This window comes from Mytilus galloprovincialis, chromosome 14 (genome assembly GCF_965363235.1).
Source record: "Mytilus galloprovincialis chromosome 14, xbMytGall1.hap1.1, whole genome shotgun sequence".
Classification (NCBI taxonomy): Eukaryota; Metazoa; Mollusca; class Bivalvia; order Mytilida; family Mytilidae; genus Mytilus; species Mytilus galloprovincialis.
Window position 1 is genome coordinate 56644455 of NC_134851.1, and position 17683 is coordinate 56662137.

The 17683-nt window shown below is 32.3% G+C and overlaps 1 protein-coding gene across 1 annotated transcript; it reads left to right on the top strand.

Moving 5' to 3' along the window:
* Positions 1 to 2772: 2772 nt before the first annotated feature.
* LOC143058954 (caspase-3-like) lies at positions 2773 to 17669 on the top strand. The gene is made up of 6 exons (XM_076232433.1): positions 2773 to 2933; positions 6968 to 7004; positions 8239 to 8489; positions 9405 to 9631; positions 10959 to 11289; positions 17172 to 17669. Exons 1-6 carry the CDS (start codon positions 2903 to 2905, stop codon positions 17423 to 17425), a joined length of 1131 nt encoding a protein of 376 aa, XP_076088548.1. The 5' UTR covers positions 2773 to 2902; the 3' UTR covers positions 17426 to 17669.
* Positions 17670 to 17683: the final 14 nt, after the last annotated feature.

The following is a 17683-nucleotide window of genomic DNA, read 5'->3' on the forward strand; positions in this document are numbered from 1 at the left end:
TTTGATATTAGGTTAGTAGGGAGGCGGGGCTTATCTCATACACGGTTAGTAGTGGAGTTACGTCCCTTTATATTCCTTATTAGGTAAGAAGGGGGCGGGGCTTATTTCATACACGGTTAGTAATGGTGTTATGTCCCTTTATAAAAAACAAAACGGTACTGAGAAAAAATCTTAAAAGTTCCAACAGACGAAGAAATTGATGATTAAGATTGAATTAAATTCATTTAAACCTTACAAGTCGTTATTCTTGGCATCTGTTTTTGTAGGATCAATGGAAGTATTTTCTTAGTGCTCACAGTATTGAAGACTTGCTCATTTTGAGAATCACTAGTATTAATTTCACCCGTTAAGATAGTCGGTAAGATCAATTCGTTACATAGTGTGCTAGTGACGTAATACGGTATATATGGGGTCAGTAAATTCCATATGGGGATTCGAGCTTCGCTCTCACCCCATATGGAATTTACTGACCCCATATATACCGTATTAGGTCACTAGCACACTATGTAACTAATATTATTATAAATTAAGGAATGTATCTCCCTCATGCAAAGCTCTGATTCCTTTCAAGGATTTGGCTGTACTTTTTGGACCTTTTGGATTGCATCTCTTCATCTTTTATAAAAGATTTGGATTTCAAATATTTTGGCCACGAGCATCACTGAAGAGACATGTATTGTCGAAATGCGCATCTGGTGCAAGAAAATTGGTACCGTTAATTTTATTACTACCACTGGGTCGATGCCTCTGCTGGTGGACTATTAGTCTCCGAGGGTATCACCAGCCCAGTAGCCAGTACTTCGGTACTGGCATGAAAATACGGATTTTATGTGTTAATGAAATTTGCTGTTACAAAATATTAGAAATTATTATAAATTAAGGAATGTGTCTCCCTCATGCAAAGCTCTGATTCCTTTCACGGATTTGGCTGTACTTTTTGGACCTTTTGGATTGTAGCTCTTCATCTTTAATATAAGCTTTGGATTTCAAATATTTTGGCCACGAGCATCACTGAAGATACATGTATTGTCGAAATGCGCATCTGGTGCAAGAAAATTGGAACCGTTAATTTTTTTATATGAAGTACGGAAAAAAGTAAAATCACAAAAATACTGAACTCCGAGGAAAATAAGATCGGAAAGTCCCTAATCACATGGCAAAATCAAATGACAAAACACATAAAAAACTTTTATAAAAGAACAATAACATATTGACGGGATCTTTTAAAGTACAGAGTCACGTAATGAGAACCAAAGAAACATAAAAAGTCGAATATACAAAACACATCAGCAAAAATGAAAGATAACACAAACATATTGACGGGATGTATAAGCACTGAGCTACGTCAAATGGATATCACAGAGAACAATTCAAACAGTAAAAGGAATATTAATTGAACAAAGACAAATGAAAGAACAATATAACACGTAGTTAAGATGATAAACAACATCAGTACGTAGAATCTATACATCAGGACCATCCTGTATTATTTGTCAAGCTGCTCAGACACTGGTGACGTTTTACAAAGTCAGAGTAAGAGCTGCAAGCTCTTGAATATCGAATAAGTAGGGGAATGTGTATCCCATATGCAAATAAAGATGGTATTTTGCTACTTAAATGGGGAAAATTTATAATTGCACAATTAGAATCGCCTCGTTTGTCACATGGTCTGGTACTGAGATGACTGTGTATGTCCAATTGAAGATATAAGTCTAAAAATAAGGCGGAGGAAGCCGTAACTGTTGTGTCTTTAATTTCTAGCTCTGGAGTATATATCAATGGAACCAAATCAGAAAATGTCGGATTGTTAATGGAAAGAATATCATCAATATATCTGAAAGTGTAATTAAATAATCTGGCTTATCGACCTTCTTGTATTTGACAAGTGTCTGAAGGAACGCCGATTCATATGAAAATTAGAAGAGGTCGGCAAGCAGAGGCGCACATTTTGTTGAAAAAGTCTACCTCCAAATTCAACAAATATGTTGTCGATAAGAAACTCCAGCAAACTGATCACTTGTTCCTCTGTGTAGCATGTTTTACCCTTTTTTCACTATTAACAATATATGCCCTATGATATTCCAAAGTAATAAAGTTTAAAGATACCAAAGGCATAATGTCGTCGATATATTAACATTAGATAGAAATAAAGTATACGATATGTTACATGTGTTACAAATCCTGATAACTACAATATGTTGCTATTCATGTAATTCATATAGGAAAAAGTGTAATCACAAAAATACTTAACTCCGTGAATAATATAAAATGGAAAGTCACCAATCAGATCTTAAAATCAAAAGCTGAAGTACATCAAACGAATGGATCATAACTGCCATATGTCTAACTTGGTACAAACATTTTCTTATGAAGAAACATACAACATCTGAATATAATCTGCAAATAAATAATGTCCTTTGAGCAGTAAAATATCTTCCTAATTTGATTCTGATTACTGTCTGTAATTGTGCAGAATTGTTTTTATTTCCAATATAAAACTCAAACCCATGCAATATCAAAAGTTTAGGAAAACGGGTGATAAACAAAATTCTAAAGAAATTCAACCACCAGTGTTTGAGATCTCGGACACAACGATGTAAATATTTGTAGACAGGACACGAAAATATCGCTGATATAGATTATCTTAATGTCATGGATATTGGACTCTAACAGAAATATGAACGCCTAACACCGTTTGATCAAATGCACTTCGTGCACTTCAGATAAAAGCTTATACGTTATTTCACGTTATGTGAACCTTTTATCTTATCATCAATGCAACGTAAGAACTTAAATTTTCCGCGAATATCAATCATCCTTTCTACCAGGAAAACATTACACGCAGATTATAAAACTATACATATTATAACGTGAAGAAAATTTAATTGTTGATTCCGTCCAAATGGAGTCTATGGTTCACACAGGGGATAAAGGTATGTACCAGCTATTCTACATCAAGATTGACTGTAATATTTTTCTGTCTATGAAGAAATAACATAAAAATGAAATGCACAATGCACAATTAACAACCGGCATAGCGGATGGATAGTTGTCTCATTGGCTCTCACACCACATCTTCCTTTATCTATATGGCGGGTTATTTTAAAGTGTACACCACATTTTCAATACTATTTCGAATAGACAAAAAGCATATTACAGCTATTCCTTATATTTTAATTCTCAATTCTATTTTAAAAGGACGTAAATCATTAAAACACATCGATGACGTCACGGTTACATGGAAAAATTGTGTCTATCACCGGTGTCAACGTGATGATCGTAACTGAAGTGTAATCATATCTGTTGAAAAAAAACGTCAATAAAGGGATTTAATTTGTATTTGGGGGATGGGCTAGGATGAACAATTTTGTCCTGCATTTTTTATGTTGAAATCTCTATCCTATGTTTTTATTTTTACTCTAACCGATTCGGTTTTTTTTATCTTGATTTTTTTACATAATTTGTCATCCTATCTTTTTGTTTGGCCAAGATGTTCATCCGGCCTTTTTTCCTCAAATCTCCTGTCCTGCCTTTTCGGCCAAATTTCATCCCCCCTTATAAAAATCAAATGGTAGATCCCTTATTGATATGTTTGGCTTACATTAAAAGAACTTCTTCGACCAACTTCAACAATACATGTCATATACCGTAGAAATGTAAGGACTTGTAGCTTGAAATATCTAATATGAACGTGTATACCATTTATTTCAACTTGTCCTACTTTAAATAAATAGCCAACCCATGGAAAATATAGGCAATAGTGGTCCAGTGGCGTATCCAGAGATTTTCATAAAGGGATGGGGTACTGGCTGACTAAAAGTAGGCCCGCTACAGTCATGCTTCATTGATTCCATATACAATCAAACAAACTTACCCCATAAAAAGGTGATGCGAGCACATTGACCCTCCTTCTCAGTCCGCCTCTGTAGTGAACCAATGTTTAATAGTCATATTTTGATTAAGAAAAAACAAGACCAGTCAACATTTTAAAACCATCAAAGTCATCAAAATAATGTAACTTCATGCCTTCCTTTACTTTATTCAGTGAAAGTTACACATACGAAAATGATATCGTGGACATTTGCATGCTAATCCCCTCATGTCATTTCTTTTTAGAATAGCGGGTTTCATTTATTTTTTGTTTAATTTTAAAATCATAATATTTTTTTTATCGTGACAACTGAATAGGGTGTTCATTTAGTGAAAAAGAACATTCATAAATTTTGAGTAACGATCATCTGTTTATAAAAACAAGTCCAACTTACGATCATCTATAGACGAAGTTACAATCATCATCACGATTTTTTTAACCTCGATTTTCGTTCTTCTGGTTGTTTTTCTATAATTTATGATGCTTACATAGATTTTTCTTGTTATAAAACAAATCTGCAAATAAGCTGTTAAAGTGGAGAAAACAGCCTTCTTAAATATCCCTATTTTTGCGTTTGCCATATTGGGATGATCGTAATTGCAGTTACGATCATCACGTTGACGAAAGTGGTCTATGAGCTAATAGACAAAACACTGTTCGCCTATCAGAAGACTCGTTACATTCAAAATTAAATTACTATTCAATAACGCTTGTTTAAAAAGAGCTGGGAGTACCGAGGGAACAATAACAATTGATAACAAAAAATATCATGACAGGGCAATGACATTGCAAAAACCAGCATGTCAATCAACACTTCATCAAAACTATAAACTGAATAGCACGATTTTTACCAAAAACTCAAATTGATTGCTTTTAATATTGCCAAATAAAGATTTTAGAATATACAGGAAATCTAAATAGCCAACGTAAACGATAAACACCTCGTTTTTTAATACCACAATGCACATCAAATAATGTTAAAAAGAAAAGTAAGTTCCAAGAGATGCACCGTCTATCGATTTGACATTAGAAATTTATCTCATAAGATTTAATCATTGTTAATAAAGTCATCATGTTATTTATTTATCATAGTTCTGGTTTTATTGCAAACTCTCAGGATAACATTCGAATACCACAGCCCAGACCATGTCTTTATTTCCAACAAATATTTACATTCCATGAATTATTTCTTAGCTAGCAAAACGTATGACAAATATGTTGTTTTAAGTTAACAAATGTTCGTAATTTTATAGACATTTGATTTGCAATGATTTTTTATACTTGAATTTGGTTCAAGGCTTTTAAATAATTCGACATTTTCAATTTAAGATATCTTTTTAATTGGTTACTTCATTTCACGTATACCTAAATTTCAAAGACTCCATTCTGAAATACATATAAAGTATGAAAGATGTTCATGATGTCAGTAAAACAATTACCAGTAACAATAAATAGTAATATTTTGGGCCGTTTAATGGCTTGTGGGAGCCAAGGCTCCATGTTGAAGGCCGTGCACTGACCTATAACGGTTTACTTTTATAAATTGTAACTTTGGATGGAGAGTTGTTGCATTGGCATTCACACCACATCGTCCTATATCTATATACTTTTTTTGAAAATAATATTGATTGAACTTAACTTGAATATATGTACTAATAAGTTGTATTGATTTTGAAAAAAAACCCACATTCTTACCTTTATTCAATTGCGCTCAAAACAATTTAGACCAAAAAAATGATAATAAAGTGTAATTGGTCACAACTACTGACAAAATGATCATGTATAAATGATGTGAAGCTTTGGTTTTTATCTAGATTTGTGAAGTTTGAAGTTATTGATTATTTAGATATAGAAAGATGTGGTGTGAGTGCCAATGAGACACATATATAAAAACTGAACAAAAAATACAGTTATATTACACCTTTATTCATTTACATCATTCGAATAAGTTATTTTGAAATTCATTGTATTGTAATCAAATGTAATCATGATTACTTACCGATGTTATCAATAATTTAACCAGTTGCTGTTATAAATAGTATAATCATTAGTTTAGTTCAAACGTACTCTTGACAAAATAATTCTCATTGAAAATTTTGTCATCAGACCAATATCTGCCTGTTAAAAATCCAGGCGAAGTAACACTTAGCCAACATCTAATATGTTTAATAAGAATAAATAAGACCCGTTTAGGTGCATCTGACATCAACGTGCAAATGTAAGGAATAAAATCATATAATATTTGAACGTTTAAACGCATACCATACAGTTACAGGGTAGGTAATGACGTTGCTAATGTAGAATGATATTTTCGCGACGACAAAACTGTGACATATCGGAAAAAAGATGCATTTTTCGACTGAGTATCATTCAAACTGATTTAATTTGAAAACAAGTGCAAGGACCCTTATTTTTTAAAATGACATTTTGTTTGATTTGCAGTGAGATTATGTGAATTGAAATTTTATAAAACTGTAAATAGTGCAATTTTTTTTTAATGTTGATAAACATACAGCAATTCATGACCAGTTGGGTAAATATGAGTTATTTCTGAATAAAAAAATCATAAAATTTTAGAATACTTATAAAATGCAGAATTTACAAAATATTGAACAAAAAAAAAACAATTTGTGTTTATCTTTTAAAACAAAAAAGGTATGTATTTCTTTCGAAACGGAAAATATGGCCACAAATCCGAGTTTTGAGCAAATATACAAAATTTCGACCTCACTTAACTAAAAAAGTAGCACATGAAGGTATATTTTTTTATTACATATTTGATTAAATCAGGCAAAAATAGCCTATATGGAAATATACGGGATCAAAACTGCATCGTATGCCCTTAAAAATGTACAGCTAAATCGAAGTTAGACAGTTTTGTTTCGGAGTAAGAGCGAATGAAAATTATTGTTAAGGTAAACTTGATATTTAGATGAATGTAATTCTATAAATTCACGACTAATTTGTTGAGTGTTCTGATAGTGTACACTTAAACTAAGCCTGTCAGGGTTGGACAAAGAAAACGTTATAAGACAATACGGACCTTTACCGTGTAACCAGGTAATATTGGCAAAGTAATTCTTATTTTTATTTCAGTTCTGAGTAAGAAGATTGTGAAAGACATATTTGCCAGGTACATATTTTAAGAGTTAAATAGCTAATATTTTCATATTTATCATAGATTACACCCAGGTTCAGATTAATCTGCATTATCTATGACTTCATTTTTAATGTTATAATCATCTAGATGACAGGTGATTCGACAAAGTCGGTCGTGTAAGAAGATTTTAAAATCAGCCGTCGTTCGAATATAATGTTTTGTGAAAGGTCACACGTAGCGTGAGTAATACCAAAGTAACTGACTGGCAAATAACAATAACATTTTGAATTAATTTAGTTATAAATATTTAAAAAAAAAAAACCTTGCTCTAACACAACCAGTAGTTGAAACTGAAACAAAGATTCAAGATACCACCCATAGAACATAAAGAAGACATATGAAAATATCTTCCTTTTTAAAACAAAAACAAAAAAAAAATTTTCTATTACATTAGCCGTACTGTTGCAATACTCATACACTTGCCACTTATTTGGTCTTTCGTGATTCGAGCGTCAGTGTATAGTCATTAGAAAATGATTGGCGAGTCTGACGTTCGTTCACAATTACAAGCCTTTTTGTTTAATTGTTTTTTTGTTTTGCTAAAGGTTTTAATTGATATTGTAAAATATAAGCTGTATTTGTTATAATTGTTATATTGTTGTTACACCATTGCTTTATTGTTGTGCTTGTGATGAAATTTAATTGACTTTTACATTCCTATAAAAGGAACAGCCAAAGGTGAAGCAGGATCTGCTTATCCTTCTAAACCAACTACTATCAACACAGATTTATGAATTTTATTTAGCTTTCTATCACGGAATGGTCAGTTTGTTTGCATTAATTTGGATATCTATCTGGCAATACACGTTTTCATTTTCTTGTTTTCAGTATCTATATACTTTCACAGATTTACTTTCTTCCTCACGATCTTGTTTTTTGTTGGTTTGTATTGCTTAATTTCAGAAGTACAGTAACTAATATTAGAGAACATAAATTTTACAACCACCTTGTCTATTGTAAGATTAAATAACAAAAGGATCAAATTATTCCCTAGGGTAAGTGATTAAATTACTTCTTACATTGGCAAGTAGTCAGAATTACGTCTGAGCAAAATAAATTTTAATATCAGTAGATCGATATAAGAAGATGAGAAACATATGTTTACAGAATCCTCCATCGAAATGTATTTGTATTTCATAATCTAAACTATATTGTATGGCAAGAAAAAATTAACCTATTGATCCAACCTAATAATTTAATAATTTAGGGTCCTGAATTCAGCTTCATCTAAATCCAAATCTCACTTTCCATCCAACGAGGACGAGTATGATAGCAGCAATAGATACAGAGGCTTAGCGTTGATAATTTGCAATGAAAACTTTGATACTTTATCGCAAAGGGAATACTGTGACAACGAAATTAAACTTATGGATGAAACATTTGGAAAGAATTTAAACTTCACAGTTTTGATTTTCAAGGATTTAAATAAAGAGCAAATAACGTGGGTCATACATACAGGTCAGTTGTCCAATCATCTAATAGTGGAAACGAAATTAAAATTGTCATATTACTATGTCTACAAATTATTAATAAAGACAATTAACTTGACCATGAGGACAATAATTCATAAATGTTATGCTTTTGAAGCGTTTTGTGTTAGGGATGTATATGTATCTTCAAAATGAATATTATTAGTAATATAATTCAAAGATGGTGCAGAACCAATACAGTAACAGCACTACATGTATTTATTGTATAGTCAGAAAAAATAATCAAATCAACGTAGGAATAGATCTAAACGGAAACAAATGGCAAAATCAAAACCTCAACACATCAAACAAATAGGAAAATATCTGTCATATTTCTGAACTAGATCAGGTATTTCTTATGAAGAAAATATTTGCTAAACTTCTAATTCAAATGGCGGTCACATAGGATTCCATTATGTTGACAACAATGTGTGAGTAAGTGAGTAACAATAACAGACATAATAGTTTAGCTTTAAAAAGTACAGCAGTCAACATTGTGTTATAATCTTTTTCCCTAAGAAAACCAAACTATGCCAACAAAAATAAATAAATGGCATTTATACACTCTATAGACTAAGCGGAAAAGCAATAATAAAGGAAAAGAATACAAAAATGATCATAGCACAATAACACAATGGCAGTATGTATAAATACCAAACCGAATGCAGACATCGCATTATACAACAGATACAACTATAGATAAACAAAATGTTTTGTAGATTAGTAAAGATAAAAACGGAAAACTTGCTGTAGAAATATTCAAATATTCAAATTAACAGAATGCATGTTGACGGCTTACACAGACTATAACCACTGTCAAATCTTATGATAATTATTTGTACAAAGTAGAAATCAAAGTGTGAATATATATTGACATCTAATCATATAATATTTTATTTATCAGCCTGCAAACAAGATGATTTTTTTCGACAATCCGACTGTTTTACATGTGTTTTGGCGAGTCATGGTGGAGAAGAAGACAGACTTGCCCACGGTAAACTGCAATCAGTGAATTTAAGAGACCATTGTATATATGATGTAGACTGCATTCCAGTTATAACGAAAAATATAATAAACGAATTCAACAAAGTCAAAGCTTTAAAAGATAAACCGAAGCTTTTCTTCGTCCAGGTTAGCATTTGTATAGACTGAACTGTTGAAAATCTAGAAGAAATCTCATGAACAATCAGGACTAAATAATTTGCTGAGAACTCAAAAGTTTTACAATGTCAGCAATTTTAAGTAGTGCATTGAAAATGTTGTATGAAATATCAATTATATTATATAATTTTGAAGACTATCTAACAAAACTATTTTCGAACTAACTCACCACGTCATGAATTGAACACTTCTATAATCATGAAATTAGACCAATAAATCTAAAGTCTTCAAAGCAATGTATGTTGTATACATTCCAGTTTCTACATTGTGATTAAATTTAAACTAATTTTCTTTTACTGGTAGACATTGTGGCAAATGCTGTATTGATGGTTAGTAAGCTGTTTTAAATGCTTATCATATTATCCCACATAAACTACTTTTGGCTATTTTAAAAGTCGGCTTTTTTAGGGGTTGGGGCCGGGGGTGGGGGTATTTCACCTTTGAAATAATATATTTTTTTTTCAATTAAAAAGGTAAGCTGATTTCAGCAATAATTCATCGGGGCTGATATTGTTTTGATTTCTTAACCTTTTCATTGCCCATTTCAACTTTTAACTTGTTTGTATAAACATTAAACGACAAAAATATGTAACATATAAACTGACGTCAGACACGCGAAATTATTTCTTTTCAATTTGTAACACGATGATGACTGCTATACCCATATTTTGACTATTTTATATATTATCTCTGTTTAGTTCACGCATCATTTTAAATATAACGGAATTTGATGAAGCGGTCGCACAAAGTAAGAGGTTTAGCGCTATGAAACCAGGTTTAATCTAACATTTCCGATTTTTTTTTGTGATTTCACTTTTTACTTTAATACAATTGGACCGTTATGCTGAATATTTTACCCCGTTTTTTTTATTTTTTCCTGTCGTGATGATTTTCGGTTTCACAATCGTGCATATCCCCGGATAATTCTTATAGTCTTACGTCTTTGTTCAATGACGTCGAGTGGCTAAATCATAAAGAAGTATATGATGTCAGAGTGTGATCGGAACAGCCTTAACAAGAAATTCACAATTTACCACGGGTGTGTACTGAACACTGAAAGAGTTTGAAGAACGTCATTTTAGAATTAATTTATAATATACCAAAATAGAAGATGTAGTTTTATTGTCAATGAGAAATCAAGAGTTCAAATGACACATACATTAACAGCTATAGGTCACCGTACGGTTTTCTACAATAGGCAATATGGATTAACAAAATAAGTAACGAAAGTAATTTGACTACATTTGTTTTCCCCTTAAGCAAAATATTATATATATATTCATGCTGGTATTTTTAGTCATGTCGTTCAAGACAGAATCCGACATCAAAGGACGCTGGTAAAGACCAGGGGCATACAATACCGGTTCACAGTTTTTCACAGAGTATTAATCTAAATCTGGGTACAGATTATTCGGAGGATTCATATGCTGATTGTCCAACAGAAAGCAAGCCTGCCGTCAATGCTAATCATGAAACAAAAACTGAACAGGAGGATATCACAGATGCCACTATCTTCCATAAACTTGGCAGAATGTTTGGCTTATACACAAATGAACTAAAGGATATGATATCTATTCTTGATTCATCATGTACCGATGATACACTTGTTGTTTATTCAACAGCTTCTGGTAACTACAATTAAACAATTGATTTTATTTCCACTCAACCATTAAAACAAAACGTTCAATAATTTTATTCGTCCGAAGTGCTTTTCTAGGAAAACCCTTCTCAAGGAAAGTTCAAAGCCGAATCTTTTAAAGGCAATAAAATTTAAGAACAAAAATAGAAAAATAGAATAAAACTAACGGTACCAATTTTCTTGCACCAAATGCACATTTCGACAATACATGTCTCTTCAGTGATGCTCGTGGCCAAAATATTTGAAATCAAAAGCTTATTTAAAAGAAGAAGAGCTTTAATCCAAAAGGTCCAAAAAGTATAGCCAAATCCGTAAAATGAATCAGAGCTTTGCATGAGGGAGATACATTCCTAAGTTTATAATAATTTCTAATATTTTGTAACAGCAAATTGTAATAACACAAAAAATCCAGCTATATGACACAACAAAAATCGTAAATTATCTTAGTGAAACTTTTCTGAAGGAGTTCTAACCTAAGTTCCCTTATTATTTCTAAATTGATCAATGGTTTATTTTTGAAATGTTTGTTTTGAATCATATCAGTACCGACATTCTGACTACTGAGTTAATTATATTATCCGGCGCGGGATGTTTGTGCTTTTTCATAGGACATTTGCGCTTCAAATCATAGGACATTTGCGCTTTTTAAAAAAGGACATTTGCTTTTTTCTCAATGGTTTTTGATGACTTATATCATCTTTTATCCGGGTTTGCAACCTGCATATTTGACCTGTCAGCCCAGCGGGCACATCAACGTTGCTTCAACGTTGAAACAACGTCATGCTGAAACGTTGAATCAACGTTGAAATATAGGTTGAAAATGAAAGGTCATTTCAACGTTGAAAATACAACGTTGCATCAACGTTTAGATATCAACGTTGATTCAACGTTGAAAACTCATAGTTGATACAACGTTGAGAATGTTGATAATTAGTTTCTTTATAATGTTTGTGTTATTTTCACATTTCTTGATCAGTGTGAGAAAAATATTTAGTGAAATATCTGTTCTCTGCAAATGATTGGATGAAATTTATCAATCCCTCAAAATTTCTTGGTTTCTTCTGAATTTTCCTAGTGTGACGACATGAAAAACGGTGACCATGCCTGATGACCTCAAAAGGAATGATAACACAAATAAGTCCATAGTACATGGATGCCCCACTCACACTATAATTTTCTATGTTCAGTGGACCATGAAATCGGGGTTTAAACGCTAATTTTGCATTAAAATTGTAAAGATCATATCATAGGGAACATATGTGTACTAAGTTTCAAGTTGATTGGACTTCAACTTCATCAAGAACTACCTTGTCCAAAAACTCTAACCTGAAGAACAGACGGACGGACAAAAGAATGAACGGACAGACGCACAGATCAGAAAACATAATGCCACTCTTCTATCGTAAGTGGGGCATAAAAATCATTTGAGAAACAGATTAGGACACTCTAACTCAAGTTATATGATATTTCTCCACTCTCAACAGTTAAATATGAATTATCTAAAAAGCTCAAAGCAATTTGGTAGACTAACAACCAGTTCATTGTAACGCCTCTGGTGTAAGTTGGTCAGCTCTTCGTATGTTAATACAACACATTTTTGTTGGATGCTCCACGCACTTTTTTAGAGAAAAAGAAGATTGAAAGACATTTATTAAAATATTTGATTAGGATGAATGGATAGTTGGTTGTTTAACATCCAGTGACAAGTCAAATGCATATGCAGGACAAACATGAGAGCAGACATGCTGAGCAGGGTTATAAATGTACTAGCTCACTAACAGTTCACACATGTCACCTTACCCAGACACATATTTTCTAACTCGAGGCTAACCACTCTTAAATGCTATATGTTTGGTGGAAAAGCGGCAAATACCAATTTTATAATCTTTGGTTTGAACTAACCTGCCATACAATTATTTAGTCAATATGAGTCATTAAAAACAAGATGAAAATAGCATTTATTTATTTTCAGTATCTGGAATGGAATTTGAAATGTCCTCATCCTGCCTCTTGTTTTTTTCGTTCCTCCCTCCACCTTCACGTCTTTCAGGGGCATAAATAAGGAACCTGGACATTTCACTCTTCATCATGGTTTCATACAGCTACTGAGGATAAGTAAAAAGTAGTCTTGAGGTTGGTTAGGATGAACAGGGTTTCAAATTTGTTTTCCAGTGAATTTTGCAAGTTACTTGCTAATATAGAATTTAAAATAATGTAACTTACCAAGAATTATTGTGAACAACTTTGAGGCACCAAATGAAATTTTGCCATTTTTCCCGCTGAATCAAAGAATTATGGAGGACCCTGAAAAAAATATATGCATTTAAATAAAAAAAATCACATTCAGATTTAAGATGTTTTTAATTTTACAGTCTACAATATGAAAATGCATCAAGTTTATCAAATAATTTTTAACAGACATCTTGGATGTTTTTGCTGTTAAAATTTGCTCATTAATTTCAATTTCTACATGTTCTTTTCTTGCATTTGTACTAAGTGTTAACTTTTTTCTTGGCTTGTAATCTGATATACAGTTGTTGTCGTCTGTTTATGTAGTGCATAGGTGTTTCTCATTTTTATATAGATTAGACCGTTGGTTTTCCGGTTTGAATGGTTTTACACTAGTAATTTTTGGGGCCCTTTATAGCTTGCTGTTCGGTGTGAGCCAAGGCTCCGTGTTGAAGGCCGTACCTTGACCTATAATGGTTTACTTTTAAAAATTGTTACTTGGATGGAGAGTTATCTCATTGGCACTCATACAACATCTTCCTATATCTATAGTAGTCTTTCCCTCATAATTTGTTTTTGTTACCTGTTTTAAAATCATATAGTTTCCTTAACTTAGTTTTTTAAAGAAAATGTAAAATGGGTATAATCAGGATGATACAAGTACAATTGTTGAAAATGCTCTGCAAAAAATCATCAGACCAAAAAAAATCAAACTTCGTCTGAAACTTGTCATGATAAAACTATATACCAAATATAATATCAAATAAGTATCTACAAGCATGACGAAAAGAAAGTGTAGAAAACGGATAATTTGAGTGAATTTTCTGAGTCCAAGGACCACAACTGCCTCCGTAGGGGAAATCCTGACCCGCAAATAGTGGAAATCCCAACTTGCAAATAGTGACAGATAATTGCCCAATTTGGCAGGAATGTAAATGGATTTAGCCTTTCAGCTTTTTAATTATATATCTAGCCCCCCCTTTTTTTAGATAAAAAAATGGATACGACACTGGAAGTGAATGACAGGCTTTCAACTGTTTTATCTGCACCTGTCAATTAATAAATAGCCTATAGGTACTCTATGTGCTCAGAATCAATTAGTAAATACTTGTTTATGTTTAAACCACGTGTTCACACGATGTTTGTGGGCACTGCCACTGCATGGATTTAAAATTTCATGTACGATCTGTTGATAGAAACACAATTGCCTATGTACTTAATAATTTGTAACAATAAAATAACGTACAGATTGTTCACTTCTGTGTTCTTGTCTCATGCTACCTTCTCCAATCGCTGTAAACATACGTAGTAGAATAGTTTTTTCTTCTGTTTTTCTCGGCAGTAAACAATGTTGTTTCTTTGAATAAAGCGCTAATCGACATGCGCGAACTTTCAGAAGCATTTCCGTGATATTCCGAGTAGCAAAGTTTTCAATAAATATGTATAAATATCTCCGTAAATTAATTTTATTTTAAATTGTTACAATGGTTTTGATATTGTTATAACCCTTTGTATGGAAGAAATATATTTTATTTTGTAGAAAGTGATTATCAGAAAACATGCAAGGTTCTTTGGCAGATCAAAAATGGGATCGAGAGGGGGAGGGGGAGCTAGGGTACGGTTCTGGTGGTTTGACCTTTTTCTGGGAAAAATCTGGTTGATAATAAAGGGAATCTCTGAAGCTTGACCGGAGCGGGCCCCCTCTTAGGCAGTCAGTTCGGCCCCCGGAAAATTTCTGAATCCGCCATTGTCAAATACATTTATCGTAAAAAAAAAAGATAGGATTTCACCCCATCAAACCCCCCTCCCACTTAATCACACGGCCTGCTTCAATTTCCAAACTTAATTCATTAGAAAAACAGATTTAAATAGTTGATTAATGCATGATATCATACATTTCATATACATAAATTGGTTCAACGTTGAAAATGTGACGTTGAATCAACATCAACTTTCTGTTAAACTTTCAACGTTGAAAAATAAGACGTTGAATCAACATCAACTTTCTGTTGAAATTTCAACGTTGAAAATAAGTGAACAAATTAGCTATTGTTATCTATTTTGAATGGTATTTCGAACACATTTTCAAATATATAATCAAGTTTCTCTTTCTCAATTCTTGACAGGGGTATCTGTTCATCAATAAAACGGATCTTTGTGTAATACACAGACTGTTGTTAAATGATACTCTCCAAAAAGATTTTAAAAAAATAGCAAGATGAGTCAAGTAGAAGCATGAAAGGATTCTAGACCATTTGTCGTACAAATAAGAACTATAAGTTAAATATATGTAATGAATACTAGAATAACAGATATACGACAATTGGTAAAAAGCGCAAATGTCCGGTCAACTTAATACAGGTGAATCAAAATTAATAGCGAAAATGTCCATAGTATTTGAAGCGCAAATGGTCTATCGTTTTACAGGTAAAAATGCGCAAACGTCCCATATCATCAGGGCTTATGGTTCCACAACAGAACTATCGTTTCCAATATAATGCACTTTAAATACAAACAGACGGGAGGATTAAGATATATGTGCAATGTTGTTGTCTTGTTAATTTGTCCTTTTACTATGTGAAAGACAATTTGGTACTATGCACATTATACCGAAGAATAAAATAGCACATACGGAGGTAGTCATAAGGCATATTGATTTTTTCACATCATCTAGTTGTCTACAACGTCAAACGTTATATACCTTGTTTTATGTTTATTTATTTTTTTCGATTACAGCTAGTGATGAGTCGCATGAATACGAAGTGTGTGTCTAGCGTACAAACTCCTAATACAATATCTGTTAAGTGTCGATTTTCTTTCCTTTAGCTAAACAATACCCGTATATGAAATCATCTTATGAATCTGTAATACATATAATTCATTTAAAGTTATACAGAAAGTCATGAACATCAATGCTGTCGACTATACTTGTTATCGGCTATCATATTGAATTTGAATATACTAGAAGATTCCTGCGAAATTGCGATATACAATTTGGCAAGTGTTCAAAGAAAAAAGTTTTTAAATTGCGGGCCTAACATTGAATGAGAATGCGGGAAAGCGTATAAGATACGAATCGATAACCGTCTCCAAATTTTGATATGTTCTTTAAAAGTTGAGTTTTCTGGGAAATAATCTTTCAACGAAAAATTTAGAATGAACAGATCATTACAGTTATACTTCATATCCTGTTTCAGAGGAGTTGCGGCTCAAAGAAATTGGTCTCTTCCTTCAGTATTATAGATATTTATTGATTTTCTAATTCTCGTTCATTCATTTCCAATCATGTATTTAATTTGTAAATACTTCAACTATCTACCCCAGTCTAAATGAAGTGGATGTTAGCAGATATAGGAAGCTTTGCACAATGAGAACATTTTTAAAAGCAACATCCAAAGTAGCTAACCAAAACTGTATGATGTTGAGAAATCATGAGTTTAACAAAAGTAAACGTTTTGTTGGGATATCAATTGAATTGAAAATAGACGCTTGTCTTTAGTGGGTTTGACCATAAGCTATAATCATAACAATACAGGACCAAATCTGCTATTAAAGGGGCACAATTGGCGACCCTAGAATTTGTAATACATTTAAGTATTCAAGTTATTCCATCTATTCATTTTTGTTTTTACTTTATTTTAGAAAAGTATTCTTATGGAAGAGTAAACTTAGGTGGTTGGATGCTTGTTTCTCTCAAAGAGGCGGTAGAAGAACAGCTTCGGCAGGCAAACAGAATACATCGCATTGATTTTATGGAAGTTTTAAACGCTATAGCTAGTAACAATGCACATACTTTTGAGACACACTCTAAAAAGTACCCCAAAGACCCACCATTTAAAACAGCAGTTGTGTTTGAACATTGTTTTTATAAAGAGCTGTATTTTTATAGCAACTGAAATTACCTATATCAGTTTTGATTACAATCTAAATTGAATAATTATGTACAGTATTTATGCATCAGCTGTTTGGTTCGAGTATCTAAAATAACAATGTGTGATAATTCAAATCAACAATACGTCAATATACCTCGTAGAACGATATACCATCACTTAAGTGTAATTAATTAAGATTCATCTTTATCTTCTTTCTGGTTTTATATAGTTACAAATCGAACAGAGCGACCTTCGTATTCATTGCTTAAAAATAAACGATGT

Excerpts from the sequence above, each read along its gene's own strand:
- LOC143058954 (XM_076232433.1), top strand. The coding sequence starts at position 2,903 with ATGGAGTCTATGGTTCACACAGGGGATAAAG. Across the intron at positions 7,005-8,238 it reads GTGAAAGACATATTTGCCAG|GGTCCTGAATTCAGCTTCAT; the intron begins GTACATATTTTA and ends TTAATAATTTAG. Across the intron at positions 8,490-9,404 it reads AACGTGGGTCATACATACAG|CCTGCAAACAAGATGATTTT; the intron begins GTCAGTTGTCCA and ends TTTATTTATCAG.